The sequence below is a fragment of the Camellia sinensis genome, chromosome 15 (assembly GCF_055761805.1).
Source record: "Camellia sinensis isolate YWXY chromosome 15, ASM5576180v1, whole genome shotgun sequence".
Taxonomy (NCBI): Eukaryota; Viridiplantae; Streptophyta; class Magnoliopsida; order Ericales; family Theaceae; genus Camellia; species Camellia sinensis.
In genome coordinates, this window is record NC_138975.1 from 32,365,722 (window position 1) to 32,386,514 (window position 20,793).

General features: G+C 35.6%; 1 protein-coding gene and 1 pseudogene across 1 annotated transcript; one reads left to right on the top strand and one right to left on the bottom strand.

Annotated features, from left to right (window-relative positions):
• Positions 1-445: 445 nt before the first annotated feature.
• On the bottom strand, positions 446-1,763 carry LOC114264897 (glucan endo-1,3-beta-glucosidase pseudogene; annotated as a pseudogene).
• A 6,049-nt stretch (positions 1,764-7,812) lies between these two features.
• On the top strand, positions 7,813-20,288 carry LOC145813590 (receptor like protein 21-like). Its single transcript, XM_082909214.1, has 4 exons — positions 7,813-7,962; positions 8,114-8,179; positions 15,151-15,306; positions 20,152-20,288. Exons 1-4 carry the CDS (start codon positions 7,890-7,892, stop codon positions 20,247-20,249), a joined length of 393 nt encoding a protein of 130 aa, XP_082765340.1. The 5' UTR covers positions 7,813-7,889; the 3' UTR covers positions 20,250-20,288.
• The last annotated feature ends 505 nt before the right edge of the window (positions 20,289-20,793 follow it).

The window sequence follows — 20,793 nt, forward strand, 5'->3', positions numbered from 1 at the left end:
CTAATGAGTTGTAGTAAGGGGAGAAAATTATCAAAAAGTTAGAATCATATGTATTTTACACATCCTGAAATAATTTCACATATTTTTATATAAATTTTTGAAAAAATTACTCATAAATCCCATTTTAGTAAATGTTGCTCTAGTTAGTCCTAAGTGTTTTTTCTTAAACCATTTAGTCCTTTTTATTTAGGAGTTTTCTTAAGTGTGCAAGTGCACACCATGTGCCACTTACACAAAAAGTGTAAGTGTAAGGTGTAAGTATAAGTATAAGGTGTAAGTGTAAGACGTAAGTGTAAGGTGTAAGGTGTAAGTGGATTGCACATGGTGTGCAACCTCAAAAAAGGTGTAAGTGTAAGGTTTAATTTTTTACAAAAGGTGTAAGTGTAAGGTGTAAGTGTAAGGCATAAGGTGTAAGGTGTAAGTTGCACACCATAACTAAACCCTTTTATTTATGGTGTGATATATGTTTTTGATATATGATGTTTGATGATGTTGGAATCCCCTCAAACCCTTCTCTCTCCATCGCATAAACAAACGCATCAATCTGTTGGAATCGGGAATCCCGCCCAAGACCTTATAGAAATCATACCAAGCAGAAAAACACACCCACACAGAAGGTGTCCAGATGGGTGAATTCAACACAATCGTCATATTGAATAAATTATCATAAACCAAGTTCTGAACAATCTCTATGTTCCTTCTCCGAAACAGAGCATAGTCTAACGATACGAATTGTAGGTTGTTTGTGAAGCTAAAAAATGGGTACACATTGACCATTAATGGCGACCCAGTATCCTTCAAAAATTACAGCAATGGACCCATTATTGATTGGTGATTTGGGTCGAAAGATGAGGCTGAGGGAGGGTATGAATTCATCAAAATCGAGGCTGCGTGAGATGTTGAGAGCTTGATTGTGTCTAATAAACCCAAAGTTTGAAGAGCTATGTATAGATTGTTCTTGGCAGGGACTAAATAGGTTGTGTAAAATGGGTCTTTGAGGAGGATTTCGTTGCCTACGGCAATGTACTTGATTTGGATGGGGGAAGATGTGGGAGAAGATGTTGGATTGGAGCCATTGGAGAGAGGGGTCTATGGTGGTGGTGGCGAGAGAAGGGAGGAGTTCGTTGGGGACTCCGATCTTGAGGGAGGTGCTGGTACTGGACAATGATGTGAGTGTATCGGGATCGGTGTTGAAGAGGTGGACGGTGGTGATGATGTTTGATGATGTAGTTGATGTTTGATGATGTTGATGATGTTGTTAGTGTAGTTAATGTTGGTGATGTTTTATGATGTTGGTGATGTTGATGATGTTTGATGATGTAGTTCATGTTTGATGATGTTGATGATGTTGCTGATGTTTGATGAGGTTGAAGATGTAGTTGATGTTTGATAATGTTCACAATGTTGGTGATGTTGATGATGTTTTGATGATGTAGTTGATGTTTGATGATGTTGATAATGTTTTATGATGTTGGTGATGTTGATGATGTTTGATGATGTAGTTGAAGTTTGATGATGTTGATAATATTGTTGGTGTAGTTAATGTTGCTGATGTTCGAAAATGAGGGAAATCTAAAAAAGGTCAATAGTAAGCTTTTAACATTCAAATAGGACTTATTAGTCTACAAAATAAAAGGCAGGATCAAATGGTTTAACAAATTAAAATTTGGGATTTATTGGTATTTTGCCCTAATTTCTTTTACACATTTTAATGTATATTTTATTTGTCAACCTAGACAAATAATAACTCTATAGACCGTCATTGGCATTTTTTAAAATGAAATATGTGATGGTGACATTTTTTAAGTTACAAATCATTTCATATAAGGCAGTCCCCAATCTTTACTCTTTGGTTCTTTTTTCATGAATTTTGAGTAAAAATTCAATTAAAAGCTTGATCTAATATGAAGGTTACCAATGCTATAATCAAAATTTTAATTTCTTAGCCCATTCCAAAAGCCTCTTTTAACCATTTTTTCTTATGAAAGAAATGAGTGTTTCAACCATTCTCAATCCTTAGTTCAAAAATTAAATAAATAAATAAAAAACCATCCTCAATCCTTACTCCTATCCATAGTTGAATAAAAACATGGCCGTGGAGCATTTGATGAAAGAATTAAGTGAGGCTAGAGTTGATGAAAAATTTGGTTATCCCTTTATTTGATATTGATACAGGTTGGAACTCAGTTTTAAGTATTTTTCCATTAAATTTGAGTTTGACAAATGATTATAGATGCTGTAAGATTCTATTTTTTCTACAGATGATCTGAAATTAAGAAAATAAAAAAGTAATTGTTTCCTATTTACTTTCCTATTTTTGTTTTTTTAATCTACCTAGATAACAAACAAAGAAAATTTTTTATTTTACATTTAACTTCACGTAGAGGGATTTGAAATGGATGCTTTTAAATACATCCATATAACTCTTCTCCACACCGACTTTGCGATGAAACCCAATTCACAATAGTCTCAACTCATGACTCGAGGCGTGGCAAGTCGACCAATGTGAGTTGTCAAAACTGGGGGGGGGGGAAGGAACGAAAAGAGAAAAAAGGGTTATATTTGTAAAACTGAAACCAAGGATCTTTCTGCCCAAAAATTCATCAGTTTTTAAGGATCACAGCCTTTCCTATAACCTGCAAAAATTTATATTTGAATTGTGATGACTGTACTCCTCTTTGCAGGATTTGAAAGATTGTTAAATTTGAGGAAACTGGAGATCTTGGATTTGGGTTCCAATGACTTTGATGACAATAATATCCTCCACTCTTTGGGTGCTCACACTTCAATTAAGACTTTGATTATCAGTGACAATGCCTTGGGAGGATACTTCCCTGCACATGGCATGTTTCCTTTCTGTTAGGTTTTATTTTTGGCAACCCTGTTTGACAAAACTTCTTTCAATTGTATTTGTTTTCGAACTTTTATTTCAAGATTGCCACTTCACTGATTATGACGGGGATCGAGCTGCCCGGTCAGCTCGCGGGGGTCCAGGGAGTAGCGCCCCTTGGCAGGTCCGGGGCAGCGCCCAGGCGGGGTCGAGGGGCAGCACCCCCGAAGCAAAATGCAAAAATGCATTCCAAGTTGCTTGTCCGCTCAAGCAGACATTCCCCTGCTCGAGCGAAGAATGCTGGGTTTCAGAAGTTTGTCAGGTTTGTAAAAATACTGGAAGATGTGATTTCGAGCTCGAGTGGACCTCTATTTTGTCACACACATATTTTGTTGAAGACGCTCGAGCGGGATGTTGGGCGCTCGAGCGGACCGCGCGAACACAGTTTTTCGAATTTCAAAAAGGATTGGGTTTTCTTCCAAATCTAGGATTACTTTTGGTTTTCTATAAGTAGTTGGTTTTCTCCCAAAAACTAGACTACTCCTGAATTCCTCCAGATCTTCTTTTTGGTTCTTAAGGTTTATATCTGGGGATATTTTGTTAGTTTTCTTTGATGTTTTATTGAGTATTCAACTCATGGTTTAAGGAGAGTACATCAAAGGTTTTGTTTGCTATACACAAGAGAGAGAGAGAGTTGTTCTTCGGTGGATTCTGAAGAATTCGAGCCTGAAGCTTCGATGGATTCTGGAGTGGCTCATCGTAAAGACAATTCCGAGGTGAAGACGGGGTTGGAAGAGGCACATAGAGGTTGGTTCAATTAGGCGTGGATTCGCTAGGTAATTGAGAGCATACTTGTGTAATTCCTTTAAATCTTCTTAGTGAATTGTTTTGTGGCTGTTGCCTGTGGTTTTTTAATCACAGTTTGAGGTGTCCAATTGTGATTTTTCCACGTTAAAATCGTTGTGTTGATTTGTCTTGATTGTTTGATTGGAATTGTTACATACTGCTTAAAATTGTTACATAATCACAAATCAATATCTAGGGGATTTCTAGATTTTTCACCTCCATTCATTTTCATAGGGCGTACATAATTCTGTGCTTCTCTTTCTATGCAGTTTCTTTTTAATTATATATATGGTTACTCATACATGTATATTCTTGGCGTAGAATTAGTAGCATTGAGAAACTTGGAAACATTGGATATAAGCACCAATGGTTATCATGGCTGTCTCCCAATGCAAGGTAACACAATAGCCATCTCTGCATCTCTCTTTTATTGTCTATTTGATTTCATAGGATCAACTCATTCAGAACTCAAGTCATTGAAGTTTATAATAGTATAAGGAAAGAGGAGAATAAAAACTTAACTGGTGACCAAGGTGTGATGTTTGCAATCAGTTTGCAATGACATTCTTTTTTACTCCCTCTCAAATTTTGTGACATAATGTTTTGGCGGTAAACCTTTAAAATTTGATTGTTAGTAACTTTTAATCACCAAGATGTCTGAAATTCATTGCTAGAAATTTTTTTTTTACCAAACCACCATGCAAGATTCACCTTTGGAAGAACAATTGAAGGGTTCCTAGAAATCCATATTGAATAAGGAATGCAAATCCAGCTACACTGTAGTGATGATGTCTTCATGTAACTACACCTGATGAAAGTGACCCCTGATTTTACATGCTCTTTTTATCAATAATGTCATTTCATTGGATATGAAAATATTTTACTTATCAAAAAAAAAAAAAAAATGACATTATCTTTGTTTCTTATCAAAGGAGGATCTTAAGATAGACTCTGAAATGTTGACAAGAAACCTATGATGTACCATATCTCTAATCTAATATAACTATGTGTTGAGCTTGACACAAAATTTGATATCTATATATATATATTAAGGGTAAATTACACTTACACCTCCTGAGATTTAGATTTAATATATATTATCCCTTGACATTTGTGAAATTATACTAATCCCCTATCATTGTAATTATTTAGACGGAATAAACACATTAAACTCATACACTCTCTCTTTTCTTATTTTGCTTTACTTCCTACATTTTATTTTTTTTTTCGTTTATTTTACTTTTTTTTTTAATGTAATTTCTTTTGTTTTTCTACTAAGAGTTGTTGCCTTTTATATAAGTAGGGGGATTTGTGAAATGAGACTATTAATTACATGGATGAGAGTATAATTTTTAAAATATCAAAAAATAAATTGTAATTAAACCAAACCTTAAAGGTGTCAGTGTAATTTAACCCTTTATTACAACTCTGATGGGGACCCCAGTGGGGGTGACCCCCAGTGACCCCCCCTAGTGCCACATGTCGGCCTAGGGTTGGCTGAAAAAAAAAAAACTTATTTTTTGGGCCAATCACAGGATACCCCCAGCACCCCCACTGGGGTCTCAAGCTTTATTCCTTTTATTAATAACACACGAATACATCCCAACAAATCCAAAATCCACTTGCACACAATAGTACACTATATTACTAGCACATATGTGCTGACTTGATCAAGACTTTACGAGACACCACTTACACAAGACATTACTACACTCTCATGACAACCGACACAGCTCACTCATGCTATTTCACTCACACGTTTTGTATATATATATATCTCACACACTTTCTTTGCATTCACTCTCGCACACACCAACACTTATCCTTTCTCTCACTACGTAGTGCTGCGTTAGAAATTCGTAAAATTCATAATTTGATTTGATCCAATCTAATTTGATAGGTTTGAATTAATTTTTAAATTCATGATTTAGTTTTGGATTGAAAAATTAAAAATTCGTAATCCACGGATCGGTTTCGGATTGAACCCCACGGTTTCTGATTGGAACTGATCTGGACCATATATAAATAGCTATATTTATATTGGCCCTGTTTGGTAGAGCTGTGGGAAAGTGCTTATAGCTTATACCTTATCAGCTTATAACTTATAATTATGAACATAAGCTGATTTCTGACTTAAAAATTAAGCTTCTCCTGCCCCACTCAAAGAATAAGCTGATTTCTGACTTACAAAAAGCTATAAGCTATAAGTTTAAGCTAAACCAAACACATCAAAATAGCTTAAATTAAGCTGAAAGCTAAAATAAGCTGAAAAAAAGCTGTACCAAACAGGGTTATTATACATTCTCCCGCATAGAATCTTCTCTTATTCCATATAAAATCTAAATCCAAACCTAAACCTGCATAGTATATTTTTTTATTGCTTTTGTTGTTGGTTTTAGTTTTAATTTGTAATGGTCTTAATATTTATGGTAGAACCCGTTTTCTTATGATTGTTTAAATTTTAGAATAGCATGCCGCTATTGTGGAAAGACATGTTATTATTGTAGAACTGATGCTATGTTTATATTTTTATAAAATTAAAATGTTTTATATATTTTTTTATTATTTAATTATGTGAATCCATGGTTTTAAACTAATTCAATCCGTGCTTAAATGGATTGGTGCAGATTGGTTCCATGATTTAAACAAATTGGTTCCACAATTTAAACGAATTGGATTAATTCTATTTTTTTAGGAATCGTTGATAATAAATTGATCAATTTTTTACTCCAATCCAGACCAATCCGAATCATGTTTCCCCCAATCACTGCAAGTACACACATAGAAGACCAATTTCGTATTTATAGCTGCAAGAGTCGGCTATATCCACCGACTTTGAAATTCCAGAATTCTTCATAAAGGTCGCAGCCCAAGCTTTTCACACCCACACATTCCTTTAACCAAAATATAACAAGAAATATCTAAAGAGAAAGTTAGAGAAGATTCCAGAGAGAAGATTCTAGAGAGAGAGAGAGAGTGTTAATGTTGAATATAATAATATAACTATACTCCTATAGATAACAATATAACTTTACTCCTCCAGATATTGATAGGAAAACCATATTTCCGGTCCAATATAACCAGTGGCGGAGCCACGCAAGGACCGGGGGTCACGTGCTCCCCTAGATTTTGTGATTTTTTTTTTTTTTTTTTTTTTGTAAATATGAAGAAAATATTTTAAATAAAAAGAATTACAAAAATATTATTAGAGTGAAATGCCAATGACATTTTAAAAATTATGAAAATAATAATGGTTGTTTTGATTGAAAATGAAGAGATTACTATAAATTATATTATCTATGAAAATTTTAAATGTAACGGTAATGTCATTATTATTGACATGCAAGTATAAATAATCTCGTTATAAAGATATGAAATTTATTGGATTGTTAGTTACACATGTGAGGTTCACTCTCTATGTGTTTATTTACTATTAGTTGGTGATATCACATACTAATGATGACGTGATATTGCCATTATATTGAGTTTTTAATCAAATTTTGAATAAAAAAATAATTTATCATTATATAATTTATTTTAAGACTTATATCCATATTTTTTTATATTGTTCATAATACACTAATTATAAATAACATTATTTTTTTGATGTTTCTTGAAATCAATTGTAAAAATTTGCGTGAAATATTTTTGTAAAAATTTTCAATATTGTAATTAATAAGTACCCCTAATTTAACCTTCTGGCTCCGCCATTGAATATAACTATGTACCGCAAACAATTTTGGAAAGAAAAATATGAATGCAAGATAAGAACTAGTTGTACAACTTACATTTCTTTATCAACCTGTTGCATTAGTGCATTTGTAAGTTTGTTCCTTGGGAAAGAACATAGAGAAAAAAAAAGAACTGAATCTCTTGATGGCATATGTACTTATAGTGGCACAAACTTTCAAGATTGTATTTGTTCAAATGGAGGGAGTGGGTCATTATTTGTTACAATGTTGGTTGATCAATTAATCATTGCATTGTGTGTAATCAAGGATATAATATATACGAATTACTTGGGTAAGAAAAATTTATTCAACACCAATCTCGTGGTATTTGGATCCTTGGAACTAACGCTTTGTTGAATCGAAGTGTCAATGATTCATTTTATCAAAATTTTCATGCAAGTTTTGAAAAGCTGTCGGCTTTGAGAAAATTGGAGACTCTAAATCTTGAATGGAACGAATTTGATCATAGCATTCTGCCATCTATGAGTGCGCTTAGATCCCTTAAGATGCTTAATCTCCATGCAAATAATATTGGGGGATTATTTCCACCTCAAGGTAACTTCAATTGTGTCTGAAAATTCATGATTGTTTCTTATTTGTACAGGGAGTTCCGAACTGGTAATCATAATTACAATTACATAATTATTTTTACTAATCTTGGTATTACTATGTTGTAAACTCATCACTTTGTTGTTTCTTTGTGCAGAATTAGCTTATCTTGGGAACCTGGAAAGGTTGGATCTAAGTTTTATTCAATTTAATGACATCCAAGGTAAAACCTAGCCTTCTTGAAATTACATGCTTGCTTCAAGTTTTCAACAGACAGAGCAGGAAAACCATATAACCTCTGCAGTATTTCATGCACTAACAATAATGGACTATCTTCCCATCCTATTGCATTTTAATCACTGATTTGGCTCATATTGTATAGAGACCCCGGTCTTTTTCATTTGATTATTGTATCCGGACTTAGGTTCCGTAGATTCTGTCATTGTATAATTGTTGTTGTTGTCCCTTATTTTCTCATTTGGAGTTATAGGATGTGTTGGGCAGGTTTGTTTCAGGTTGGTTGGGTTTAGAAACCAAGTGTTGCTGTCCAGAATTTTGGATCTTCGCTTGAGCGAGGAGTTGTTTTTGGTTCTTCGCTCGAGCCGGGGTTTGGTCGCTCGAGCGAGAGTTTGCGTGTAGTATAGACCTGAAGTATTGCATTCTTGGCTCGAGCGAGATTTTCTTCGCTCGAGCGAGGTTTTCTTGTGTCTGGTCGCTCGAGCGACCAAGTCTTCGCTCGAGCGAGCCTGTCCAGTTTAATTATACGCAGCAGCGGGTTTTGATCAGTATTTTTCATCTTCTTTTGATTCCAAACCCTAAGGTCCGACTTCTCTCTCACCCTACTCACCTTCTCTCTTAGGTTTGATCTATTTAGAGTGTGTTTCTACCCTAGTTGCTTTATTAAAAAGATAGAGGGAGTCGACGGCTTTCATTTAATCTGAACATTTGGCGATTTGGAGCACATTGGTATTTGGGTATTCATCTCTGTCTTCTCCATTTGGGTTGTTTTCTTCGAGGTAGGGATTTCCTACTCTATTCTATAAGTTTTGTTCTAAGTTTTGGTATTTTGATATGTTGGGGATACTTTGGTAATTTTGGGAAAAACCCTAGTTGTATTAATAAGTTAATTTGTATAATTAATTAAAGGAAATTGGGGAAATATGGTTAAATTCATGGAATTGAGGAATTCATTGATTAAGTGGTGTAGTTGGATAATTTAAATCACTCACCCATTGAACTGTTGATATATTTATTTTCAGTTTAGAAATAACTGTTTTGGGCTATCGGTGGAGGATAGCTGTGATTGTTGTAGACACTGCATGTGGATTAGGGATAACTGAAACTAATCACATTGGTTGAGTCATTCATTTTGACTGCTGAATTAATACAGACATTATGTGTATTGATTGTGTGTTATATGTTATGTGTTTACATACATTGTTTTGTGTGGGAGGAGATAGGGGATGTACTCCACGGTTTAGGGGAAGATAGGGGATGGACCTCTAAACCGGATTTTGTTTGGGAGGAGATAGGGGATGGACTCCATTAGCATCACTTTTATGTATGCTTATTTATATAGAAGTGTTTTTATTGATACAGGACTAAAATGTGTATCATTCTGGAAGTATGAAGTGTTTTGATTTGAGCTTGAGTCTCATTTGTTTGTTGACATTGGAAGAGTGTGAATATGATATATATATATATATAATTCACTGTTGTAAGTTTGGCCAGGTTCTGAGCCATATTGATAATGTTGGAAAGTGAAACGTGTCGTTGACAATAGTGTCATGAGATTGGATAATGATGTAATTGATTATCTTGGTTAACCATCTATTGAATGCTATTGCTTTATTCAATGCTTATATTTGGTTTAGTATATTTCTACTGGGCTGTGGCTCACCCTTTATGGGAATATCATTTTCAGGTTCAGGTGATAAGCTACCTCCAAGGACTTAGCTTGGAAGGACTTGGATTTGAAGACTATTTTTAGTTATTTGTTTTTCGTTGTTAGTACATGTAAACACTCAAGCCTAGGGCTTTATTTATATTTGAGTTAGAACTCATACTTTTGTGTCCAAGTGTTGGCTTGGAAAGATGTAAGCCTGTAGGGCATTTAATTTGATGTTACATGTAATGCTTTTGTTTAGTAAGACTCTGATGAATATTATAATGAATTATTAAAGTGTTTTCTTTAAATAATGCATGCCAATAATATATATAATGGGTTAATTTTGAGGGCGTTACATATTGCCTAGAAAGAAGAACAACAAATATAATCTAGAAAGAAGAATGAGTAAATGTTTCACAATCTTGTGGATACTGATATTGCAGGTCTTGAAGTTCTCTTTTGACCTCGATCTTGATGCAATTGAACTAATTCTCATAATTCTGAATCAGATAGCTCAATTTATAAAGATACATACTCTATGAAGCTTAGACACTTCTACATAGGCATTTGTCCGTATTGAATTCCGACATTCTTCAAATGTTCCCCAACATGTATTGGAGTTCTATTATAAATATTTGGGGGACTCACATCTATTTCTTAGAACACAGTATTGTAAGTTTGAAAAAATAAATTTGGGATTTAATTGGAAAAAAATTTGTGAATTCTTATTAATCTCTCATTCTTTAACTTTTGAATTTTAAGAATGAGTAATGCTAAGTTTCATGAAAGAAATATCATGAAAAACTTCATAAAGATTCTCCACCATTGGATATGTAATTGCATAACATACAATAAAACATCACAAACTAATCTAAAGGTAGATAATTTTCATGAAGCCTTTGACATTACACTTTAAGAATTGTAGAGCCCAAAACTTCCGATTTGCTTATGAATAGACTTTTTAAGTTAGGATTTGTTTATTGACACTTCTTTTTTAATATGTAGAAAGAATGTAAAAAATGATTTATGACTATTTTGATATAATAAAACATAATTCATCTGTTTAGTTTTCAAACTCAAAAACTAGTTTTAGTAATTTTATTTTTCTTATATTTTGGCTTTAGTGAATTTCTTTAAATTTGTGTCAATTTTTTTTTTTTTTAATTTTTAGATACACGTAAAAGGTAAAATATTTGCAACAATGTTAGGTACCCATAAAAAAGTATCCATAAAAGTATCTAAAAAATAAAATGTGTGGATCACATTCATTCTAAGGGTGGCCCACATAATACCAAGTTCAATCACTTTGAGGATAAATTACATATTTCTTTTTCGGGGTACATATCCTTTTCCAAATATTTGTGAAGAAATTTGAAGAAACTTCACAAAAAATTAAAAAAAAATATGGACATTTTTGTGTGTTTTTTCTTTTATTTGGTGATTTTTTTTTAGTTTTTCTTTAAAAATATATTATTTTTTAAGTGCATCTAAGAAGTAAAAATATTTGAACTAAATATATAAAATAAAAAAATTAAGAAAACTTGAAAAATAAAAAATTCGAAAGCAGCTTTGAAAAACTAAACAAAACAAAGTCAATGCTTTCACTGTTAAAGAAAAAAATAAATAAATAAAGTAAAAGAAGAAGCAATCACTACGCCAAAATTGGGCTTTAGCGGCGGTTTTTTACCGCCGTTAAAGGTTATAAAACCGCCGTTAAAGCCTTTAACGGCGGTATTAACGGCGGTTTTGGTACCGCCGTTTATGCGCATGTTGGAAAAAGTACAACCGTCGTAAAAAGGTAAATTACCGTCGTTAAAAGTCGACCAAAAACGGCGGTAACATAGGACCAAAAACGACGGTTTTTTACCGCCGTAAATAGGTTCAAATTTTTCAAAAATTAATTCCTTCTTCTTGTACTTCCCAAGTCTTGAACCCTCAACCCCTCATCCACCCACACTAACCACTCTACTATAGCCACTCTTCATGAAATATGTTCCCTAAATAAATATTTAAACATTACTTTTACTTTATTGTAGATGGTTTCGCCGGAGCTCGCCCGAGCACGCCGGAGTTTCACCGGAGTTTCGCCGGCAAAGACCGCCGTCATTAACGGCGGTAATGATTGGGCATTAGCGGCGGTTTTGTTACCGCCGTTAAAAGTGGGCATTAATGGCGGTAACAAAACCACCGTTAATGATACCTTTAACGATGGTTTTCGTTACCGCCGTTAATAGTACCTTTAACGACGGTTTTCGTTACCGCTGTTAAAAAAATTGCCGTTAATGCCCTGTTTTGGCGTAGTGAGTATCTATTTGTCCTTTTGAGGTATGCATATAAAGTATATGCTCATTAGTTGTCGTGTTCTTCCACTTCATATGTTGAGATTTTTTTAATATTGTTATGTTTGTATGTCTATATCATGCTGTATTCATGTCTCATGTCCGTATCCGTGCTTCTCAATACATAGTGCATCAACTAACCAAATTGCCTCACTAGTCACAAACATATTATAGATAACCATAAATATTGTAGCCCTTTTAAAAAAGAAATAGAATTGCAATGTTAAATAGAGCGTGATTGTTGATTACTCTTTATTAAAATTGATGCTGGCAATCTCAGCTAGTAAGTAGAGATAGCATTCCACTTAAAGTCTCCAATTTATGATTTGAAATCCCAATACAGTGAATGAGGAATTGGGTGTATCACAAAATAATTTCAATCATGTATCCCGTTTGACCAAAACCTCTATACTATGAGGTCAGTGATTCGAATTTTCTAATCTGTGTGAGGGTATTGTTCCCCGTATATTTGTTGGGGTTTCTCTCTCCCTCTTTGAGAGTTTTTTTGTACTAATTGTGTGCTGTATTTAATTTTTATTATTATCATTGTATTTCATTAGGTTTCATTGTAATATCATATATGAATCGATCAAAATAATAATAATAATACATTATTACAATCATATAGCAATATTAGCAAGATGAGGTCTTATAAATTCTCCCATTCTTTTTTCATAGCAATTTCTCCCCTCCCCATACCCTGTTTTAGCAGGAGCCCGTGTATTAGGTTGCCCTTTTTTAATCTCTCCCATCTCTCTCTATTCTGTTTCCTTCAATATGGGAATGAAATAACCAAATGAAAATTATATATGTAAATGGTAACTAAAAACATAATGAATTTTCGTAGTGGTTTATTAAATGTCATTCTCATAGCTCCAATGAAAGATTGATCGATTCAATGTTTCATTAACTTATAATATAATGAACATTATCAATTTCTTGGAAGTTACAAAAATATGAAGCAAAAGTTGTTAATTTTTAAAAATTTACTGCAGGTTGTGAGAACTTATCGGGATTGGAAAATCTAGAGACGTTATATCTTCGAGGAAACAGGTCCAACAAGAGCGTCATTCTATGTTTGAGTTCATTGATATCTCTCAAAAACCTTTCTCTTCAAGGCAACAACTTAGGAGATCCCTTTCCTGCCCGAGGCATGTCTATCTTTATGAGAACTCCCAAAGAGAATATATTATCCATCCTCATCTTATTCATAGCTTAACAAGAACTGTTTCAATGCAGAATTAATGGTGTTGAAAAACTTGGAGACGTTGGATTTAAGCTCTAATGAGCTTAGCTCCCTAACAATGCAAGGTATGACTTAGAACTTCCTAGATTCAGGTGAATAGAACTATCAATAAATTCTCTTTTTATATGTATGAGTTCATGTTTAAACCACCTGCTATGGAGACACAAGCACTAAATACCATGATTAATGGCACAACTATAGCTTATAGCAATGGGTCAAAAGTATATCTGTTTATTTGCAACAAACTTCTTAAATATTGATCTACCCATCTAGAAATATTACAGCATGTTTACAGGCACCCCCATCTGGTTGTTTTTGTTAGCTCAGTAGCCCAACTAAAATAATGTTGAGCCATTAGAGTTTTAGCCGTTGGTATATGTTGTACTACAAGGTTTTGTTGAATTAGCAGGAAAAGATAGCATAGAAAAATTATTAAGCATAAAAAAAAAGCAGAAAACATAATTATGTGGTTTACCTTCTTTACCCACCAAATTGACTGTACTAGCAAAATACCCAAACAAAATAATACTACTTACAAACCACAACTTAATAGATATGATACCAAGGCATAACCCTTTAACTTGCTTTTTTAATAGAAAATTTCCATTTGGAGTCAGTTTGCAATTTTTGCTTAAATATTCTGCTCAAGCAGCACTACTCATTCTTCTTTAGAGAATCAACTCTATTACTCTGAAAAGAAACATGCTCTGCTATGAGAGGAGAGCCCCTCAACCCTCGTATTAAAACCTTGGGCATGCCCAAAATTTTAACTCTAAGCCTCTTTTAGACCAAATTATTATTGCAAAGATTATGAAATTATTGCCGCAAGAATACTTCATAAAAGAAAAACCAACACCTAAAGATAGGAACTTGAGACAATTTCCAACAAGTTCACATAAAGAGAAAGGCCATGAATCAATTAAAGCGAAGAGGATTTGACAAAGGCATTGGACAATGCATGGATTTTAGAGTGTTGGGTCATTCATTGAGCTTCAGAAGAACATTTTAATGTCTACTTGAAATCAACAATATATAGAAATCTGATGTTATAACTTTGTATTTAGATAGCTGACACTTTCCTTGATAGTAGCATTCAAAGTCATAGATTTCTACCGTGCAATTATGTGTAAAATAATGATGGTGCCATTCAATGATTGTGCTCTTGATTTTCAAATATTTAAATAAATAACAGAAAAGCCCAAAAAGAGAAAGCAAAACAAAAGAAAAGGAAATAAAAGGCCGGGAAATAGTTGTTAGTACTTCTAGCTCTACAACTTCTTTTGTTTCATTTTGTTTATTATTTATTATATATTATCTTTTTAACTGGTTCAACTTACCTATTGATTTCAAATTGAAAATATGATTGAATACGTTAGATGTTGCTTATGAAAGAAATTGTCTACATTGTCTGGTTTTATACATAGCAGGTAATTCCCCATGAGTAGAAACAAATGGAAGTGTATTGATTCTTTAATTAAAATGACATAGCTAGTGGTTTGTAGTTTACCTAATTATTGTTTTTGGTGAAATAAGGGGTGTGTGTGTGTGTGCTAATTCCATATATACCACTATATATATATATATTCTCTACAATTGTGAATCAGAGTGAAAGTCTTTTTACAAAGTACCTAATTACCTGTGAAAGCAATAAGTTGGTCATTTTCACTTATGGTTCTTTGGGGTTGATTTTTAATGACATTTGATCATGGTCATATGCTCAGATTCTAAACTACTGTCTAATTTGAGCAAGATGAGACATCTGGATCTAAGTGGTAATCATTTTGACAAGGATGCCTTCAGAATTTTGGGTGCTCTCCCATCCCTTAAGTTTCTATCCTTAGTGTTCAATCAAATGGAAGGACCACTTTCTAACCAAGGTATGTGTATTTTTTATTTCTCAAATTCATGCTACTTAAGTTAATTTTTTTAGTTCCATTTGAGTGTTGAGAACACTTAAAATAGTTGGAAAAATTAAGTCTTACAGCTAGCAATTTTGTGCGAACTTATAGTTCTTCTTTGTCAAATATATCTTTTTGGAATCTATTACTGCCATCAATGGCATCACTGTCCTTAAATTTTTTTAACATTACATTTTCATTTGAAATTGAGCTACTAACTGAGGTGCCCATAGAATATAGGTCACAACATCAAATTATATTTATCTCTATTTTCTTTATCTCAATCTAATTAACGAGTCTCTTCACCTGGGTTACTGTAGACACCCCATTTTTGACCGCTCTTAAGACTTGGACACGACTGATGGTTTACACTTGGTGGTAAAAGGTGTGCAGGGCAAAGGTTCAAATTCTTCAGCAATAAGAGAGTCAAATCTCAACTTCATACCCCTTTTTGGACCAAAAAAATCTTGATCAAAATATTTTAGACTTGAAACCCTCTCTTTCAAAACGTTTTGAAAATAAAGTTCCTACGATGTTCCGACGCTCGCATTTCGTTAAAGGTTGCGCTTTTCGGTAAACCGAGCAAGGGCAAAGTGGAAATAAATGAAAGAGAGATGAAATATTTGAAAAATATTTCAAAAACACCTTACTTAGGGGTTTGAAGTTGAAGAAAAGAAGAGAAGAGGGAAGAAACTAGTTTGGGAGAAATTCGGCATGAATCCGGGTAGGAGAGAGTCGAGCAGCCCTCGCTGAATCGGGCTTATTCATTTTCATACTTGGATGCTAGCTATGAGGACACCACCATTGGAAAGCTTACTTCCGGGGCTTCATTTTTCACTCAAGAATCTCCTAAATCCAAGTCCGGACGGAGGAGATATGGTTAGTTGAAGTAGGGCATCAACCTGTTTGGACCGAATCTGCGCGGCTTCACCAAAACAAGCAAAACTTTTTTCACAGATGGAATTTTAATGCAAGGTTTGCTCCATTGGAAATCTAACTTCCGGGGCTTCAATTTGGACACCTGGCTGACCACTTTTGGACTTCCCAATCACTGGCCGGCCATCTTTCTTTCCGGTAGACCTTTTTTTTTGTCTTGAAAAATCAGAAAAGTAGCAGGCCGACCAGAAAAGGTGGCTGGCCAACCACCCTCTCCTAGAAAGTGGTCGGCTGACCAGGAAAGGTGGCTGGCCGAGTATAAAAAGTGGCCGGCTGACCACTTATGCCCAAAAAGCTCAAAATTGTTAGATATTTTCCCTCCAGCTGTCTTCCACAACCTCCAGCTGTCTAGATCAGATATTTTTCAACCTAAGCTTGTTGAGGAAGCTATTCTCTTCATATTAGAGGGTTAGGGCATATTTAGGAAAGGGAGAGAGAACTTAGGAGACTTAGAACATTTTGAGAGCTTCTCTCACTAAAAAAATTTCCTCTCTCTCTAAAATTCTTAACTCTCTCTCTCTCTATATCTCTACACTTGAGCTTCCAAACCCTAGTTTTCTTGTACCATTTGCACTATAACCCTTAGCACCACACCTCCTCCATCCATTCCAGCACTTTGGGACTGATTTTCAAGGGTTGAAGGTTCACCAACTTGGTCCAAAAGCTCCAGCTTTGCTGCTCTTCAAGGGTAAGTGTCTATTTCCCTTAAACTTGCATTTTTTTCTCCATTGATTAGCCCTACTTGCAAGTATTTTTGGGCTTCGACATAAACTGAAAAAGTTCTTATTTTGAGCCCCTCTTCAACTTTGTTTAAGGACACTTTGCTATTTGAGGTTATCTACTTCCCCTTACCCTCTATCTCTCTTTTAGGGCTATTTTTGCATCATATTTTAGCCCTACTTGTGAACATTTTCGAGAGTTGTCATAAACTGAAAAAGTTCTTATTTTGAGCCCCTCTTCAATTTTTATTCAGGGCATTTTTCTTTTTAGGGTCATCCTCCCCTATGCATGCTTCATTCCTTCATAATTAGGGCCATGCATTAGAGCACTTGCATTGGCCATGGTTTGGCCTCTTAGCCACTGAAATCCAATGCATTTTTGAGGGCCAAAATTAGAGGGGGGTGACCCCCTCTCTCCTTGTCTTGTTTGGGGGTCTTTTGGGCCTTCCAAAGGGACCCTATTTTGCATGCATCAAAGTCACTTTTTGGGCCCAATTTTGTGGGTTTTAAGGTCTTCCTTAGGTCTTTTCGGGGCCCTTTTGATCATATTTTATGTCTACAATGCATGTGTAGAACAATTCCATTCAAGGCCTTTTGAGGGGGCCTTTCATCGTATGCTTCCTTGACTGATTTCAGGGCCAATTTTGTGAGTTTTAGGGCTGTCATAACTCATTTCCAGAGTTGGTTTGGTCATGCTAAGTGTCTATCTTATATGTGCTTAACAACCCCTTGAATGGCCTTCCGAAGAAGCCCCTCATTTTTGCATGCATTGGCTGCATTTCAGTGATTATTTTGGCATATTTTATTCACTGTTTTTGGCTGGTTTGATGAGTTCTCATTTGCTTCATATACATGCCATGTAAACCATGCTTGCTAGCCAATGGTGCATACTATTTTAATCCATCATGTCAGCATCTTTTGGCCATGCTTTAAACTAGAAATGTGCATGTTTTGGGGCTGCCTTGGCTCTGTCTTTAGACTTCATATCAAATAATGCTTGCTTTATATACTTGTGGTTCAATGCATTGGACTATTTTTGAGTTTCGGGGCTTATTCCATGCATCGGGTGCCATATTTCCATGTTTTGGGATCATTTAGCATCATATTTTAGTGCTGGAAATTACATGTTCCTAGGCCATCTTTTCATCCCTTGCCATGCTTTGGTAGAGTGGCATTTGATGCCTTAGGTTCGGTCCTCAGTTTGCGTGCATGTGTGCACGCATTTCGGTCATCTCATTTTCATCTTATGGCAACTGATGTGAGTGTGGCTGAGGTCCACTCATGTTGGTATAAGTTCATTATGCATTGTGTATGCCTTTTCAATTCATAGCATTGCGTATGCTAGGTTGCATGTTAGAGCATTGTGTATGCCATGTTACATCGAGCATTGTGCATGCCATTTCATAGCATTGCGTATGCTAGGTTGTACGTTAGTCGCATTGTGTATGCCATTTCATTTGCATTGTGTTTGGGATAGGAGTTAGCCCGACCACGGGAAACGAGGGACGTTTCGTACTCCGAGTGACGGAACGTGTCTCAATTCCCTGTCACCGACACTCCGAATTACCCATGATGGAGTTTTAGTCTTGTTGTGTTTTCATATGCATTCATCTCATATTGAGTCGTGCAATTCGATTCCTCGGCCATCATGCATCGATATGCATGATTGGTGGCACGAGGATCGAGGACTACACTTCCTGAAGAGTAGTCATGCATACATATGTGAAATACTTTGCCATGCCCCTTTGTTGCTCTCTGTTGCAGTAAATCAGAAATCAGCAGCTTTCTGGAGCTTTGCGCAATAGTCCGAAAACAATTGCAAATAGAGGCAAACCGGGGCATCGTAATGGATTTCTACGCAAGGCAACTCGAACATGCATCATTCATCATTTGGAATAGAGCTGAGGCAGTCCATGGATTTGCGTGCTAATTTACCTGCTTTCCTATATTAATTTGTTAATTAATTAGGACTTTGTATTTATTCGGACTGTATTATTCTTTCGGACCCTCCGAGTGAGGGCACAATTGTAATAAGTGTGCGTGAGTGTGATGTATGTCTTCCAACCCCACGTCTTTCTCCCTTTTATTTATCAGCTTATGATGGTTAGATTAGGGCATGTTTCAATTAGCATACAGTATGATAGCATGTTTGCATCATTCATCTGTCTTGCATGCACCGGGCTCGGCGCATCATACTAACTACATTTGTATTTCAATTCCAAGTTGAATACGTGTTAGCTGTAGCATTTCATATGCCATCTTAGAATAGCCGAGCCCATCTTAGCTGCATTTCGCATGTGTTGCATTAGGCATTTCTGTATAGTTAGGATCATGCATGGATTTCTAATTAGCTTCTGTTTTGGCTTGGAGTACTCGGTAAGTGTTTTTGCTTTAGCATCCTTGCATGTGTGTGAGTGACTACCATGATAGCATGCTTACCATGAGGCTAAGTGCTTATATGATATAACTGCCTGAGTGCCTGTGGCTGAAGGTTGGGTTATTTGGATTGGAACAATTCATCAATTGTGAGTTTTAAGCCCACTAGATAGTAGCAAAATCATGTTTTCTAAGCCCACCCGAGGGTGGCAAATCCACGTCTTAGCTTACTTGTGGGTAGCACCATCAAACCATTTTCAAAAACAAATATGAGATGTTTCGTTCTGATTCAGGCGATCCAGTCTATACTTGTATGCTGTGCGCATCACATAGTAAATCTAGACTAATAACCGGAATAAGAACGCATAATATTTTCAAAACTAGATATCATGGTTAGTAGAGGCCGATCTTTGATCGGGCGAGCGGCGGTGCTCACGAAGTGACCTTTCCCAATCATACCCAAGTTCTCGAGCCGAGGCAACTTTGGTGATGACGGACACGTGGCCTTAGGCAACGAGTCAGGGTTTCCTAAATTTTTCAAAAATAAAATATTTAGGTGGCGACTCTGTATCTGGCAAAGTAGCCCATGTTTGGCACTTCTTTCAAAAAATCTATTTTAAAAAATGATTTGCAGGATTTGGATTCTTTGATGATTTCATCGGTCTTGCATTGCACTCTGCGAGATTAGATACAGTGAGTCCTGAACTGTAGTGACCCCAAATGAACAAAACGGGGGGCGGGGAGGGGGGGGGGGATCTCCTCCCGGGACATTCGGGAACGTCTACAGTTACAGAATTGACTTATAATCTTAGCAATCTGGAGGTCCTCCTCCTCAGAGGAAATCTGCTCATTGGAACACTACCAATGGAAGGCAAGAATTTTGTTATTTAAATTGTCTCAGGATCACCTTGCAATCTTGATTGTATTTTTGTAACAACCCACATTTATGTCTTAGTCCTGTTCATGAGCATTTGTATGATTATGACTCGTTAAGCTTGCATTTATATGTTTTGCCATGTTAAGTTGCTGTAACAACCCATATTCATGTTGTAGTCATATTCATGTTCATTTACATAACCTTGCCTTGTTAAGAGTGCATTCATGAATCTTGTCTCGTTCTGTGTTTATGTGATTTGCCTAAGTGTTACTTGCATGCTTTGCTCCTTCCTTGATGTTAAGCCTAAGTTATGTTTAGCCTAAGTCATGCCAAGCCTAGGTTATGTTACGCCTAGACCATTCCAAGCCGAGGTCACCTTCAGCCTAGAAATTGTCTCGGAACCACTTTGTTTGACCTCCACCTTCGCCTTGACATATTGGCCGAGATGTCACTATCTAGGCCGAGGTGTTCATTACCAAGGCCGAGATGTGTATTATCTAGGCCGAGATGTTACCTTTGCACCTAAGCGATCTTGTCCTGGAGTGGTATGACCTAGAC